At 32.8% G+C, this 16262-nt stretch overlaps 2 protein-coding genes across 3 annotated transcripts; both read left to right on the plus strand.

The window, feature by feature from the left end:
• The first annotated feature begins 1971 nt into the window (after positions 1–1971).
• Positions 1972–7885, plus strand: LOC100790872 (WPP domain-associated protein). 2 transcript variants are annotated; one of them, XR_415822.4, is made up of 6 exons: positions 1972–2226; positions 2652–5014; positions 5559–5685; positions 6310–6411; positions 7152–7410; positions 7647–7885. XR_415822.4 is itself a non-coding variant. In XM_006586777.4 (5 exons), exons 2-5 carry the CDS (start codon positions 2742–2744, stop codon positions 7212–7214), a joined length of 2565 nt encoding a protein of 854 aa, XP_006586840.1. In that variant the 5' UTR covers positions 1972–2226; positions 2652–2741; the 3' UTR covers positions 7215–7885. The 2 variants fall into 2 exon arrangements, 1 of the variants encoding a protein (XP_006586840.1); XM_006586777.4 differs by having other exon boundaries at positions 7152–7885.
• A 3024-nt stretch (positions 7886–10909) lies between these two features.
• LOC100791403 (probable receptor-like protein kinase At1g30570) lies at positions 10910–14428 on the plus strand. Its single transcript, XM_006586778.4, has 2 exons — positions 10910–11393; positions 11506–14428. The coding sequence occupies exon 2, from the start codon at positions 11543–11545 to the stop codon at positions 14099–14101; it is 2559 nt and encodes an 852-aa protein (XP_006586841.1). The 5' UTR covers positions 10910–11393; positions 11506–11542; the 3' UTR covers positions 14102–14428.
• The last annotated feature ends 1834 nt before the right edge of the window (positions 14429–16262 follow it).

The following is a 16262-nucleotide window of genomic DNA, read 5'->3' on the forward strand; positions in this document are numbered from 1 at the left end:
ATTGGCTTCATTTTTTGTTTTAACGACAAGTGTTTTAGTGACAAAAATGCTTTAAATATACTTTGAACTTTGAAGGGAAAAGGATAAGCATGGGTTGCTAGACAGCTATATAATGACTATCACTTTCATTTCTTCCCAAAAAAACATTTCTTCAGATGGAATCCAACCAACGAATCGCAACGAACAAAAGTATAATCAAATTTTACAACTTTAGTTAGTCAATGGCCATATACAAACAAAGTGGGCAACACATATTCTCTATCACTTTAACTTTTATTATTATAATGAAATGATATATAATCTAATGAATTTAATTAAAAATTTGATTCACTTTAATGTGAGTTTCTTTCATCTTTCAGCTAAGTATTCCCAATAGTTCTTGTAACAGAACTGATATCCTTGTCACCTTATAGACAAGAGACATTATTAAGAATTACTTTTTTTCGTGATATGATGCTTAACATATTCTTATTTATAAGTATAATTCGTTTGTGTTATATTAAATAATAAAACGTCAGAATTAACTTTTATAATTATTGTGTATCATAAATTTATTGATTTATATAAAATTTGTTTAAAAGTTATATTAACATTAATTATTGTGTATGATAATGTAATTTTTTTACACTATATATCCACTAAACTCTTAATTTTGAGTAAATTCAAAATTTGTCCTTGAAAAAATTGAAAGTAAATAATTTTATTTTTTAATAACTTAATTTTTATAGTTATTCAATGTTAAATTGTTGCGTATGTATGTACGGTAATAATTTAACTTTTATAATAATTATATTAAAATAATTATGCTTTTTTATTGGTTGATAATGTAATTTTTTATAAATATTATATGTATTTTTTTTATAAGAAATAATCCTCTTCAAGATCGTTGATTAAGTTGAAAATAAAATGTTCTAATTTTCTTTATAATGAGTATTTAAATATAATATTTTTTAAGGAAAAGTACTCAAATATACGTATGTATTGTAGATTAAAATATATAATTTGGAAGATGAGATGAGTACGTTTGCTTTGTTTTCTATTTAAATTTCAATTACCAAAGTATTTTTTAATAGGTTTCCTAGTTTTTTTTACGTACATAATATGTTCCCTAGTTTTAAAAATTTGAATATGAAACATAGAAATTGTTTTTACAAATCTTTAAAAATAAGAAACAAACTGAAAACAAGATAGGCGACAAATTCATAATTAAAAGTAGGATATAAAATAAAAATAAAAAATATTTTCTCAAGGTAAACAAATGCATTTTCTCAATTAGACTTCTTTTTTTGTTTTTTTCCATTTGGACTACATTTTGCATGCATACTATCCTCACGACTAGGCAACAAATTTCTCCCAATTATTTTAAGTTACTCTTATTTTATCTTTATTTGAATACTTTATATTTTTAATTACTTGTTTATTTCAAACTACTTGTTTTAAAATTAAATTTCAATAATATTTTTTTGGAAAAAATCATATATAATTAAAAATAATCTTATATCACAATTTAAGTTATTCATTATAAATTTAAAATATAATTTATAGATCTAAAATACTTATTTATTATAAATAATATAAATTTATATAATAAAAAATATTTTTGTTACAAATTTAATTATATAAAATCAACATTTTTCAGCACATCATACAAATTAAAATATCATCAAAGAGTCTAACTCTTTTGTTCAATAAAATGAGTTGTTCTAAATCCCTATATCAAAACATATCTCTCATCAAATACTTATAAAAATATTTATAGATTATTCATTAATAAAATCATAACATTGTTGATAAAAACTAAAATACCAAATTATAATATTCCAATAAATTAATTTTTTTTTATATTGATATAAATGGTTAAGAAAAGTGAAGTCAACTTACTGCTAAAAGTAATTAATAATAATAACGAGCATTATTAATAATTAATAATAATGAATACATAGGGTATTATTGAGATGGTGACCTTGTAATTTCGTGGTTAACCGGGGGTGTATTTTACCTACCCGTCTCCCGCTCTTAACCAAAATCTCTCTTTGTAGCTGCAAACTTTTCCACCTTCTTCTTCTTCGTCTGCTAAACCCTAAAAAAGACCACTACCACAATTCAACCCTGCCTCCTCGTACACTCGTGTGAATCTCCAAACATTTTTCCTGTCGCCTCGGGATTCTCCAACACCTTCTTTTGTCCGCTAATTCAACCTCATACGCGCCCGCACACGATTTTCTTGTAAGTTTCTCATGCCCTTCATTCTCTCAGTTTTCAACTGCTTCTAGAACCTTTCATCTGCATTGGACCTTCAGCTAAATGCCGCTCAATCTTGATTTTTTTTTACTCTCCCTCAAATTTCAGCTCATGGGTCATTTTTGGTTCAGAAATTTACGTTAGTGAAAGGATTTTTTATTCTGTTTCATTGTGTTTGTTATTGAATTCCGCCTCAATGATTTTGGAAGTCTATCACAGTCAAAGGGCATGAGTGAAGTTTTGATTTTTTCTTTCTTTCTGGGAAGTGGGTCATAACTCTCACAGTACCATTTTTTGTTTGATTTCAAAATTTGAATCATGTCTTTTTTTTTTTTGTTTTTTGTGCAACTTTTTTTTTCTGGCTCTGTATGGTAATTTTATTAATTGTTTTGGGTTTCCTACTTTGGCAGGTGGTGTGTAAGATTTAAGGGTTTGTTTTGAGCTTTTGTTTTGAATGGACCCAAATTGCTGATTCTTGTTTATAGAGGGAAAAAGTGGCAATGGAGAGCTCTGCTGCTATGGAGGGTGGTGACAGGATTTACGATAATGGTAAAGACGATGCGAGTGTGGGCGATCACTTTGACATACTTAAGGATATGGACTCCTTTCTGGAGGACCTCGATGAGCGGTTGACTATATCTAGGATGGTGAGTGACTCTGTCATTAAGGGCATGGTTAATGCTGTTGAGGACCAGGCGGCTGAGAAAATTGCTCAGAAAGAATTGGAGGTGGTTGGGCTAAAGAAAATGCTAGACAGGTTTCGTTTGGGTTCAGATGAAACTAAGACATTCTGGTCTTTGGTACATCGTCATGAACCTGATGAAGCTGCTATGCATCAGTTTCCAGATAGTGTTGTAGGGCATGACAGATGTATAATGTCTGTAGATAGTCTTCAAATTGCAGTACATGAGCAGTTAAATCAGCTCGGGAAGGAAGTAAATAAAATTAGGGGGGCTAGTTCCATCAGAAGAATTAGTTCAGGTTCTGATTTGGTGGGTTTAGGTGGTATTCTGCAGGAGAATATGCCGGAAAAATGGATTTATGTCGATAAAGCTTTTGAAAGCCTTAAAGATACCCTAGACACTTTCTGCAGAAGGATGGAGGATATGGATCAGTTATCAAGGGCATCGCTTTCTGAATGGCAGCAGGAGCAGGACTTTCGTTCAGAAATTGAACGGATGGTGATCGGCAATGGTATCTGGGGTTTGCAACAGAAGTTTGAACAGAAACTGTTGGACCTCTATGACTCTGAAAGTAGAAATTGTTTTAACCAATATAAAGAGATCTCAAGTTTGCGTCAGGAATTGGATGCAATTTTTAAAACACTATCTGTTTCTGAAACTGGGCACCTTCTTTCTCATGGATCCTTGGAGAATACTGAGGAATGGTGTCATAATAAGAGGGTTGACCATTTCCACGTGAAGCTTTCATCAGAACCTTTATCACCCTCAACTATTGAAGAAAATGGCAAACAGGAGGAGTCAAATATTAACAAGCCTGAGAATTTGGATTCAGCCTCACTAAAGCACATGTCTAAAGAAGATTTGGTTACTTATATTACTAAAATGAGAAGAAACCATGAATCTCAGGTGCAAGAGAAGACTGAAGAGAATTTTTGCCTCAGGCGGGAACTTTTGAATTTGAAAGAAAGAGGTTCTTCTTTTCCATTGAAGAAGGACAAGGAGTTTGAGCTGTTGAAGAAAAAAATCCCTGATGCCATCTCAAAATTGAATGAAATCCTTGATGAAAATGAGAAAGTACATCAATTCAGTGAAAACATTGAATCTCTTAGCAGTTTAAAGGATAGATTGGACTTCTTACAATCGGAGAATCATCAACTGAAGGACACACTATCAGATAAGAAGAAGGAATTTAAGAGTCTATCTTCCCAGCTTTCTGCTTCTGTGGAAAAATTGTCACAGCAACAACTGACACAGAAAAATTTGTTACAAACCATTCAGAAGCTTAAGGATGATATAGAGGATGCACATACTCAAGTTTCAATAATTCAGGATGTATATAAATGTTTCTTTGAAGATATTGTGAGTGAGTTTAGATGCAGCACTGAAGAATTACATATGGAGAATAGTTTCATGCAAGAAATATATGAAGTAATATTCAAAGAAGCTTCCCACAGTGCTCAAGCTTCTAGTGGGTTGGGAATTGAGGAAGCTGAAATGGAGTCAACTATTTTGCAAGGGCAATTAGATATTAATCATATTATATTTAAAGAAACATTGGTGAATGCAGGTGAAGCATTAAAATTGGAAAGTGCTGAGAAAGAGAAACTAAAATATGAAATGCTTATGATGAAATCAGTAGTGGAGGAAAAGGAAAAGTTAATCCAAGGAATAGTAGATGCTTTGGTTCTAGAAAAACAAAAAACGGAGTCTGCCTCTGAACAGCGTAACAGTTTAAGAGCTGAGATAGTTCAGCAACATAAATTAATTGCTGAGAAAAGTAAAGAATTGGATGTCACTAAGGGTAACCTGGTGGCAGCTTTGAAGGAAATTGAACAAGACAAGGAGCAAGTGCAAGAGCTACGTCAAAATCTTGAACAAAGAATGATCAAGCTTAAAGAAACTGATGAAGAAAAAAGAGTGCTTTGTGCTCTTACACAAAAGCAACAAGAAGCACTAAAACTGATTGAGGCAAAAGAAAGGGAAAGCAGGAAGCAAATGGAATCAACCATTAATCTCATCCATAAATTGTTGGCAATGATTACTGATTTTGAAGCTAGAGTAAATAAAGATATTTCAAGAAATTGTTTGAGGTATGCAATAATTGTGTTGAGGTCCTTTTTTTATTTATTCAATATCACATTAATTTATGATAAACCACCGTATCTATGATTGTTTCTCTGTTTTAAGCTATTTTATGTGGTCTTCTATTGATGTAAGTGTTTAAGCTTATGTGAACCAGCAAGTACATCAGGTGTGCAATTAGCTTTGGATTATTCTGAATGTGATGTGCATCTAATTGATTGAAGGAATAATTTGGTCAATCAACTTCGATATTTTTTGTTTTTAAACCCTTTTTTGAATTTTTAAGTCAAATATAAATCTATTATATGTACAAGAAAAACTTATCATGTGAACACTAAAGATATTTGTTAAAAGTTTATATTTGATTTCAACTTGGTCTTGTTAACTGTTAATGCCCTGAAAATTGTGTGAAAAAACCAAAATGCTTCAATTTCATTTCCTTATATGCAACAAGCAGTTTTGAATTGAAATTTTGTTATTTTTTAAAATTCAGTTTAAAATCCTTGTGGTGATTTGGCCAGAAACATGTCACATATGTAATAATCTTTGCAGGCTTGAAAACATGAGATCTGAGTTCCATTGGATCAAGAACAAAGCCAATGTACTTAAAACCATGGGTATGGTGTACAAGCAAAAGCTAGAAACAAAATCCTCTGATCTCTCAAAGGCTGAAGCAGAGGTATGTAATCAGAAACATTATTGTTTTTTATTTTTTTGTCCTGCTATTGGAAACATTGCACAGTTATGTGTTTCTGAATCTTACTTTATGTTAATGTTAATAACTACGTAACCTGTTGTTGCTCCAATGCATGCTGATGCAATTGAATATCATTATTAGGTAGTGTTTGTGGACCTACAAGGAATTAGTTTAGGTGCAAAGCAGCTCTAGCGTCTAACTACTGATGAGAATGTGAGTTAAATCTCAGGGAAGCAAAAAGCTATTGGAGAGGTCATGTAACCCTCGTGCCCTCATGGGCAAAAAAAAGTCTCATGGGTGGTTCAAATGGGTTGTACTTGTGAGGACACCTAGTGATATATCACCACAAGAGAGAGAGAGACTGTCGAAAAAAAAAAAGTATATTGCAAATCAAGACCTGTGTATGAGTGTAGCCTTTTAGGTTTATGTTGAAAATTATGGTGAACCAAGACATAGAGCTAATTCCCAACTTGAATAGATATCTGGACTTCATGAGAACATTATTTTCATTTTTAACTAATTTCTATTTTAATGCTCCAGTCTTGTAATTGAGGCCACTTATATTTGATCTAAAGTACTTACATTGGATATTTACTTGAGTTTCAGGTTGATCTTTTGGGGGATGAGGTAGATACTCTTCTTAGCCTCCTTGAAAAAATATACATTGCGCTTGATCATTATTCACCTATACTGCAGCATTACCCTGGGGTGAGAATCTGTCCCTTTCTGCATATTTGTTCTTTGTACATAATTGAGGTGTGTATAATGTCGGTCATATGATTTGCCAATGTATGTGATACTATAAAGATTCTATTTATCTTCCTGATCATTTCTCCTTAGGAATGTAAAATTATTTTGAGGATATTAAAAGCAACTATTCCTTTTTGTGTTGAGACAATGAATACTTGACCTAACTCCAATGAAGGAAAATCCCAAAAGTTTGTCTTTTAGGTTTTGGAGATTTGAAAATCTAGCAATTATTTCATGCGCATAATATGAGTTTTTTTTGTTATAAAACATTGCATGTTATGTAGCTTGGACTTGGAATGGGAGTTTTTTTGTTTATAACATACATGGGAATCCCTCATTCCATGAAATGAACATGGAATTGAATCACAACTATGTGTATCAAATATGATATGAGAGAATATTTGGACAAGCTGTCAGTGTACTATCACCGCCGCAGGTGTACAAGTAGAACTGTGTAGACTGTAGAGGGAGCGTACTAACTCAATCCCACCATCCAGCTAAGAATTGTGTGTGATTAGATTGTTACAGATGAAGCTCCACGCGGAAGTTTTTACTGTCCAATTAGTCTTTCTCCTTGTAGAAGGTTCATTGAGTTGATTTTATATTCATGAATAAAATATAGTGTGTGCTATTTGATCTCCATAAGTTCCAAACTCCCAATATAAAACTTTTTCAATAATTATCCTTCAATTTTGCAGATTATTGAGATTCTGGAGCTTGTAAGAAGAGAACTGACTGGAGATTCTAGAAAACATGTTTAGTTGTATGTTCTGGCCAGGTAAATCAACAGACACCCTGTTGACTCAATGTATCTTTCCATGCTCTGGATTTGTAAAACCCAGAAGCAGTGATAAGGAAATCATTATCTGCAAACCCCCCACATGATCATTGATCAACCACACTGGATGTGAAGAATTGCAAGTAATTTTTCAGGGAGCACCGTCATAGTGTTAATTGGTTCGTTTTTTCCTTCTCTCTATTAGCTTCATCTATACAGAGATCAGAGATGCTAGAGTTGTGGTAGCTGGATTTCTTTTTCAATTTTTTTTTTGGGTTCACCATGTCTATAACTGCAGAACAGTGGCTATGCTATTTCATAAATTATTTTAGTCCATGCTGTCCTCTGTTGAATAACTATATTGAGGGGCTATGTGCAAATTGATCCACTTGCTTAAACCTTCTAATGAATACAGGTAACAAGTTGTACTGTTGTATACACAATATAGCAGCTGGCTGATGTGTAGCTGCTTGGTTTTTGTTCTCCTGAAACATAGTTTGAGGAAAACAGCAACAGAAAAGAATCAACAACTTGTGCAGTTGCTAACACACCGTTTTTACCATACATGAATGCTTTATATCATACTAGGACACAAATTTGCCTCCCTTCTTTGTAATGAATAGCTTTTCTACATGGGCTAATAACATTTGTACATGTTATTTTGTGTAATGAATTTCTAGATGGCTTATTGATAGTTTTGCTTTTTAGGCACAAGTGTATGATATTCTTTTGCATTCAGTGAATTGTGTTTAACAGGGTTTTTACATGATCAACCAATTACAAGTTTGGTATGAGATGCTTTCATCTATTTTTAATTACTTTTTCTTAACAGAGGATTGTGGAGGATAAAATGATTTTTATAGTCAAGTATGTGCAGAGGATGAAATTTTAGAAAAAAACTCTTATCTGACTTCTAATTTTTAAAATATATAGAGATATACAGGTAGTTTTGTAGGAATACTTTTAGAATTTAATTGTTCTTTTAAACCTAATGATTTAACGTTTTATCAGAAAGGGATAATATACAAAATTCATATAAGGTCTTGTTGCAACATGAGAGGAGTATTTATAATGTGTAACCTTTATCACTTAGGGTGTGTTTAGTAAGAGAGGGATGAAAAGGAATGAAAGTATGGAAAATGAAAAAGAATGAAAAGATATGAAAGATAATGTAAAGTAAAGTGATTTGGTAGAGATGAAAGAATGTAAAAGCGATGAAAATTTTGAACTAACGTAATTTGATAGTTAAAAAAATAAAAAATAAAATGGACAAGGAAAGATAAGGATTATGCATTTTTGCATCATGAGTTAGACATGGGTTGAAGGTGTGAGAGACTCATTTTCATATCTCCTTTTTTCTGTCACTTTTCTATGTCTTCTTCAACATTATGTCTCTTATCTCTCCTTATTTTTATTTCATTTCATCTCATTTTTTTAGTGAAAGTTTTATTTCATAGGACTCACCTTTTTTTGAAAAATTGTACTTTCAATTAACCTCTAACAAACATCTATCTTATAATATTTGTTCTTACATCACCTCAATTCAATTGGATCTCACATTCTCCCTTTTAAACCAAACACCCTCGTAGAGAAGAATGGATGTTCCAATATTTGTCCTACAAAATCAGGATACGTACTTGTACTAAATATTTAATGTTTTTTTTTGTCAATATAACTTGAATTTCATAATAATATAGCAAATGCTTGCCTTATCTTTTTATTGTGTCCAATTATTGAACCTAAAACTTTATATATCCTAGACTTAAATAATGTATGTACGAGTCTTAATAATTTTTTATTAATAAATCAAATCAGTTACTTCGTCATTAAAAGAGACTTATACCTTATTAATATTTAGTGTATGGAAAAAAAAACGCCACTAACAAGTTTTATTATTGATTGAGAAAAATCTTTCATTATCAATCAATACCTTTATTGTTGATTGATGGGCTAACTAGCTTATTATAGATCCTTAAACCAGTTAAATATTGTCATTCTCAAATTATTGGCTTTTGACCATACATACGATTCAACTTTGTATAATGACAAAATTGAAGTGTAATTAGAAAAATTAAAATTCTATTCTTAATCATACATAAAAAAAACACACAAACCATAATTATTTGTGTCATCTTAGAAAAAAAAAATCATATATTGTGTATTTCTGATCTTTGAAGGAGATTAATAATAAATACCTTATATCAATATCATGCTAAAAAAAATTGTTGAAAAATGATTTATCAAAAGAAATAAAGTTCATTTTAGTATCAAATGAAAAATAGTTTTAATAGAAAAAAAAGAAAATAAAGAAATGCTCGCAGAGCCAATGTATCTGGATACTAACGATGAATTCGATGGGTTTTTTTTTTTTTTATAATGATGAATTCGATGTTGATAAACAAGGGAAACACAAATTTTTTTTTGCAATAATTTAAAAGTATAGGGTGTAATAATAATATAATATATGTAGCGTAGCGGTGGTTGCGGTGAAGATAAAATTAAAGTGTTGAAGTGGTGGCAAAATAAAAGGACCCTAGAGGGGTACTGTGAGTACGGAATAACATAGGGCAGTGCAATGCAGTACATGGTTGGTTTACAGAGATTGAAAAAATATCATTAAGTGATTAATTTAAATGATACTGAATTTAATCTTGTTAAATAAAAGTCTTGTATTCAAATTTTAAGAATAAAATATGGTTGAAATAATTTTATTAAAGATTATTAATCAGCTTTTTTTATAAATACTAATTATCAATAAAACTGATAATATGTTGTAACCAAAAAGAGAGATTGAAAAAAGGAAGGAAGGTTAGTTTGGGAATGGGGATGCGACAATTGCACAACTCATCATGTGCCAGACAATGCCATGTGACCCACCTCACATCACAATCACAAATAATGGATTATGGAACCACCCTTTCATTACTACCTCACGCTCTTGCCTATACATTTATTATTATTTTATTTTAAATCAAATACTATTTCATTTATAAAATATTCTTTTAATCTTCTGATTTATTAGAAAAAAAACTCTAACTATTTTAAAGTTCAATTGAAAAATAAATTAAATCCAAAAAATTAATTTTATTAAAAACTAAATTTAAATAATATTCAACCAATTTAATCTTAATTTCATTATACTATTTATATTCAACCACTTGATTTATAAAATATTCTTAAAAAAAACAAATAATAATACATGTCAATAAATATTTATCCAATGGATTAGCATCAAATTTATATACTACAACTAGAAGGATTGCTATGATAATATAAGATTTCTTTGTTTTCACCTATATTGAACAAATCTACTCAAAATGACTTATTTATGATTCCTTTTCTTAATTATTATAAAAAAATATACTCAATCAGAATTTTCACGATACGTACAACTTTTAAATTAATAATTATAAAAATCAATAATCTTATTATATATAACTATTTGTACTTAGACAATAAAGTAAAAAAAAAAAAACAGTACATTAGCTATTTTCTTCACAATTTAATAAACATTCGATAATAAACAATGTAAATTAGATCGTTACAAAAAAGTTTAACCTAAACCTTTTAGACGTCAAATCAAATCAAGGGAAAATTTTGCTCCTGTTACCAATTATGGCACATAAGTTAGAAGAAGAATAAATAAATAAAGATAAAGTACCAATTAAATAGTCTCAGAATCTTGGCTTATTGTAAAAGATACAAAAACCAAGCACACAGATGAAATGCAGTTTTTCCAATCTGTTTCCAACCACACCCATGTTCTGATTTCCTTGTTTGTTTATTCAGGAAAGTGCCCATTTTGGGTGACATCTCTTATTTTTTTCTAGTATTTTTCTCTGGATGATATCACAAACTTAGCTAAGTTCTTGGCTTTTTTGTCATTCATAGTGCATTGCCACTCCTTTTGCTTTGGTCCCTTTGCCCCTTCTTCAACTTCAGATCTGAGTTCCTTGCTGTGTTGCGTTTGTTGCAGAGATTGACTTGATTGTGTTCAGCAAAAGCTGGAGGTGGGTTTTCCTTTTTCATCTCTTTGTATTGTAGTGTCTCCCATGGTGTGGAAAAATGGACGTTCACATGCCCCAGAAGATTGTTTTTGCCTAGTTTCCCATAAAGGCTTCAACTTTCATGCTTCCTTGTTCAAGATCTTGGAAAATACGAGGTTGTTTATGTGATTGGGAAGTGTTGGCTTTCTGGGTCTGTGTTGTTTTCTTTTTCTCTGTCTGTTTTTTTTAGCTTCCCCTTGACAAATTTTGCTTCTTTTGTTAAACAAGATAATTCAAAGGTCTTGTTGTTGGTGGAACTGTTACAATGGGGAGTGTTCTTGGGGAGGGACACTTTGTTGTGCTGCTTTTGGTGATGGTGTCTTTGACAGTGAGCACTGTAAATGGTCAACCAAAGTCTATTCTCTTGAATTGTGGTTCAGATTCTTCTGTGAATGTGGATGGTAGGAGATGGGTGGGGGACATGGCCACTGATAACAATGTCACCCTAAGTTCCCCTAGTGTTGTTGTTTCCACTTCTACATCAAGTGGCAGTTCAATCTATGATTCTCTCTATAAAACTGCCAGGATTTTCAACTCTCCTTTGAATTACACATTCAAAGATGTTCAGGGAAACTACTTTGTTAGGTTCCATTTCTGCCCCTTTGAGACTGATGACTACAATGTGAATGAGTCCTCATTTGGTGTTGTGGTCAATAGTCTGAAACTGTTGTCAGAGTTTGATGTTCCAGGCAAGATATCCCACAAGAATATGAACTTGCTGAATTCTGGAAGGAATGCTAGTTCATTGTTCTTGGTCAAGGAATATATTGTGGCTGTCAATGGGGATATGCTTTTGATTGAGTTTGTTCCAACCAGAAGCTCCTTTGGCTTCATCAATGCCATTGAAATTGTCCCAGTTGCGGGTGAGCTTTTTGCTGGCTCAGTTAGTAGAGTTGGTGGAAGTGGTGGAAACATGAATTTGCCGGGACGAGGGATGGAGACTATGTATAGGTTAAATGTTGGTGGTCCTGAGATTCAGTCCAATCAGGATCATGATCTTTGGAGAACTTGGGAAGTGGATTCTGGCTATATGATCACAGAAAATGCTGGTTCTGGAATTAAGAACAGTTCTAACATTACATATGCTTCTGTGAATGATACTGCGGTGGCTCCTCTCCTTGTCTATGAAACTGCAAGGGCAATGTCCAACACTGAAGTCTTGGACAAAAGGTTCAACATGTCATGGAAATTTGAAGTGGATCCCGACTTTGATTATCTGGTCCGTTTACATTTCTGTGAGCTGGTTTATGACAAGGCCAACGAGAGGATATTTAGGATCTACATAAACAATAAGACAGCTGCAGATAATGTTGATGTGTTTGTGCGCGCGGGAGGGATGAATAAAGCGTATCACCAGGACTATTTTGATCCTGTGTCGCCGAGGATTGACACTGTTTGGGTTCAACTTGGTCCTGACACGGCTGCTGGTGCTGCAGGAACTGATGCTCTCCTGAATGGTCTGGAGGTTTTCAAGCTTAGTCGAAACGGGAATCTTGCCTATGTGGAGAGGTTTGACTTAGGTGGCAATTCAGGAAACAAATCAAAAGCAAGAGCTATTTGGGTGGGAGTTGGAGCAGGTGTAGCTTCTGTAGCTATAGTTGCACTTATAGTTGGTCTTGTTTTCTGTTTCTGTAACGGCAGGAAGAAACAATCAAGTGATACCAAGAACAACCCTCAGGGTTGGAGACCATTGTTCCTCTATGGAGGGGCTGCTGTGAACAGCACGGTTGGTGCGAAGGGATCAGCAGGTACTCAAAAGCCTTATGGATCTGTGGGCTCAACAAGAGTTGGCAAGAAGTTTACATTGGCAGAAATCAATGCTGCGACTAACAACTTCGATGACAGTTTGGTAATTGGAGTTGGAGGCTTTGGTAAGGTGTATAAGGGGGAGGTTGAAGATGGTGTTCCTGTGGCTATTAAGCGCGCCAACCCCCAGTCTGAGCAAGGCCTGGCTGAATTTGAGACAGAAATCGAGATGCTGTCCAAACTCAGACACAGGCATTTGGTGTCCTTAATTGGTTTCTGTGAAGAGAAGAATGAAATGATCTTGGTTTATGAGTACATGGCAAATGGAACACTTAGAAGCCACCTCTTTGGGAGTGATCTTCCTCCTCTATCTTGGAAGCAGCGTCTAGAAGTGTGCATCGGTGCTGCAAGGGGACTTCACTACCTTCACACAGGAGCCGACCGAGGAATCATTCACAGGGATGTCAAGACAACCAATATACTGCTAGATGAGAACTTTGTAGCCAAAATGGCTGATTTTGGGTTGTCAAAAGACGGACCAGCCTTTGAACACACCCACGTTAGCACGGCTGTGAAAGGAAGTTTTGGTTATCTAGACCCCGAGTACTTCAGAAGGCAGCAATTGACTGAGAAGTCTGATGTATACTCCTTTGGTGTTGTGTTGTTTGAAGTTGTTTGTGCTAGAGCTGTGATAAACCCCACCTTACCTAAGGATCAGATCAACCTTGCAGAATGGGCAATGAGATGGCAAAGGCAAAGATCACTTGAGACAATCATTGACTCTCTTCTTAGAGGAAACTATTGTCCGGAATCATTGGCAAAGTATGGAGAGATAGCAGAAAAATGTCTTGCTGACGATGGTAAGAGCCGCCCCACCATGGGAGAGGTGTTATGGCACTTGGAGTATGTCTTGCAACTGCATGAAGCTTGGCTCAACATGGGCACTACAGAAACTTCCTTCTCTAATGATCATGCTTTGAGAGGTCCAAAAGATGGAGGTCTAGAAATGGTGCATGAGCCTTCAAGTCAAGATGAAGAAGTTGGTTTTGATCACAAACACACAGCTGAATCTGATTGAGTCCAGAACAAGAGGAGTTAGAGAAATTAATGATGATGCATTTTGAGTTCAGTGATTTCTGAATGCTAGTCAGTCACACCATTGATTGAAGAATTGAAGAACCTATGAATGAATGACCCTTATAGCTAATATATGCTCTACATATTCTTTCTATTTGTTTTATTGAATTCAACTATTGAAGTTTATTGTTACTATTTTTAAGCTGATTTTTGTATACATGGTTGTGCAATGGGCAAGTTATTATCAACATTTTGTCTAAAACTGGTACCAAAATTTGTGATATGCTCTGGTTTTCTATTGAGTATGCAATTAAATTGTATTCCTGGATCTTGCTTCTTGAAAGCTAGTTAGAATGTTATCACTGGTCAATGCTGTAAATTATGTATTTCAATTTGTCTTTAAAATCAGCATTCGGATTGTGTCATCTGCTTTAGTTTAGTGCACGCTTTCAAAGGGACAAAACTTATATTAAGTGCTCAAATTAAACAATCGCATATGATTTTAATTTCTAACGTAAAATATTTTTTATTAAGAATATATTTGATATTTTTTATTAAAAAAAATGTTCGAATGACATTATTTGCTTATAAAGAAATATGTTATTTTTATTTCACACTTTATAACCAAATATAAGTTAGGAATTGTTCAATTATAAAGATAAAATTGATGCCACAATTCTCAAGCATCTTATCAATATCTTTCGATCTAGGTTAAAAGAGGGAGAGATGTACATGCTATTGAAGTTTCATGTGCCTTCAATTGGAGAAGATTACCATAAAACAAGACGTGCATATATATAAAATTGAATTTCGATATAAAAACTACCATTGTGAAGCAACCTAAAGTATTTGCACCACATAACATAATTAAATTCACCTTATAGTGATGTGTTTTGTGATAATTTTGATTGCAATTACTTGATTGGCTAGTAGTTTTTGATCAAACAATACTAACCTATTTGAAATAAACAAAATCATTGCTTGATAAAAAAAATTAAAAAAAAAACAACAAAGTGATTGCAATCAAAATTATCACGGAACACATAGTGCGTACATCTCCTTCTTTTCAAACTTAGACCAAAAAATATAAATAAATCACTTAAGAATTGTTGCATCAATTTTGTCTCCCTAAATAATTGAACAATTTTACAAGTCTGCTGTGGACAGAATTTCTAAGCCTTCACCAGATGAGTTAGAAACTGGAGTTATTATTGTTGAATGTAAAAAGCTTCTAGTATCTATGACCTGTAAGTTAGATTTTGTGAGGAGACAAGCTTAGTAACTGTTGCGTAGTTTTGTTTTGTTGTTTTGGGCATTAGCTCCTTTATATCATAAAAAAAAGTTGATCTCCTAATTAGGAATGGAAAAAAATAATCTGTACCTTCAAATATTCACGAATAAAGTTGGATAGTAAATAAGTATCTTTAACTAGTATCAACAGGTAACGTATATACGTATTTTTACTAACCATTTGTTAATAGGGCGCAAATGGACGTGGTACTTGTACCTACCGTACCTATTACCTGTGGGATATAATTTTATTTAAATTTAGTGTAGCGAGGACTAGCGAAAGCGTGGTCTCAGGATCAGAAACCACCTTTGATATCATTTTAGAGTGTGTAATATGAGAGGCCTAAGGGGTGAGCCCCAATAGTTCGCAAGTATCCACTTAAGGCTTAATGAAAATTTGCATGAATAACGGGTAGGCACTAGATGAGTAGCAAGTGACTACCTCTGATGTTTCCCTCTGAGTATATTTAATGTAGTTGTGTACTAAAGATTAATAAAACTCAATACTTTTTGAAATAACATCCATTGATGAATGTGTTTGGTAAGGAAATAAGTTATTAGTATGAATTTAATTAAAATGTACACATAATATTTGTATTTATTCAATCACAAATTGTCAATTAATTTGTTTATTTTTTTAATAATAACTTTAAAAATAATACAATGATTTTTTTAGATAAAATATATTTATTTCATATCATTCAAAAAAAAAAGTGCAAAGATACAATTTGTAATACGCTAAAACGCAAGGTTTCCAACATTAAACTTAGAAGACTTGACTAAAGAATAGTTCACTTGATTTGTTTGTCTTACAAAACATGGTTTCCAACATTAAACTTAGAAGACTTAACTGAAGAATAGTTCACTTGATT

Source organism: Glycine max, chromosome 9, assembly GCF_000004515.6.
Source record: "Glycine max cultivar Williams 82 chromosome 9, Glycine_max_v4.0, whole genome shotgun sequence".
In the NCBI taxonomy this organism is placed as follows: domain Eukaryota; kingdom Viridiplantae; phylum Streptophyta; class Magnoliopsida; order Fabales; family Fabaceae; genus Glycine; species Glycine max.

Coding starts and splice junctions, on each gene's coding strand:
- LOC100790872 (XM_006586777.4), top strand. CDS start 2,742: ATGGAGAGCTCTGCTGCTATGGAGGGTGGTGACAGGATTTACGATAAT. Junction 5,015..5,558: donor ATTTCAAGAAATTGTTTGAG/GTATGCAATAAT, acceptor TAATCTTTGCAG/GCTTGAAAACATGAGATCTG. Junction 5,686..6,309: donor TCTCAAAGGCTGAAGCAGAG/GTATGTAATCAG, acceptor CTTGAGTTTCAG/GTTGATCTTTTGGGGGATGA.
- LOC100791403 (XM_006586778.4), top strand. CDS start 11,543: ATGGGGAGTGTTCTTGGGGAGGGACACTTTGTTGTGCTGCTTTTGGTG.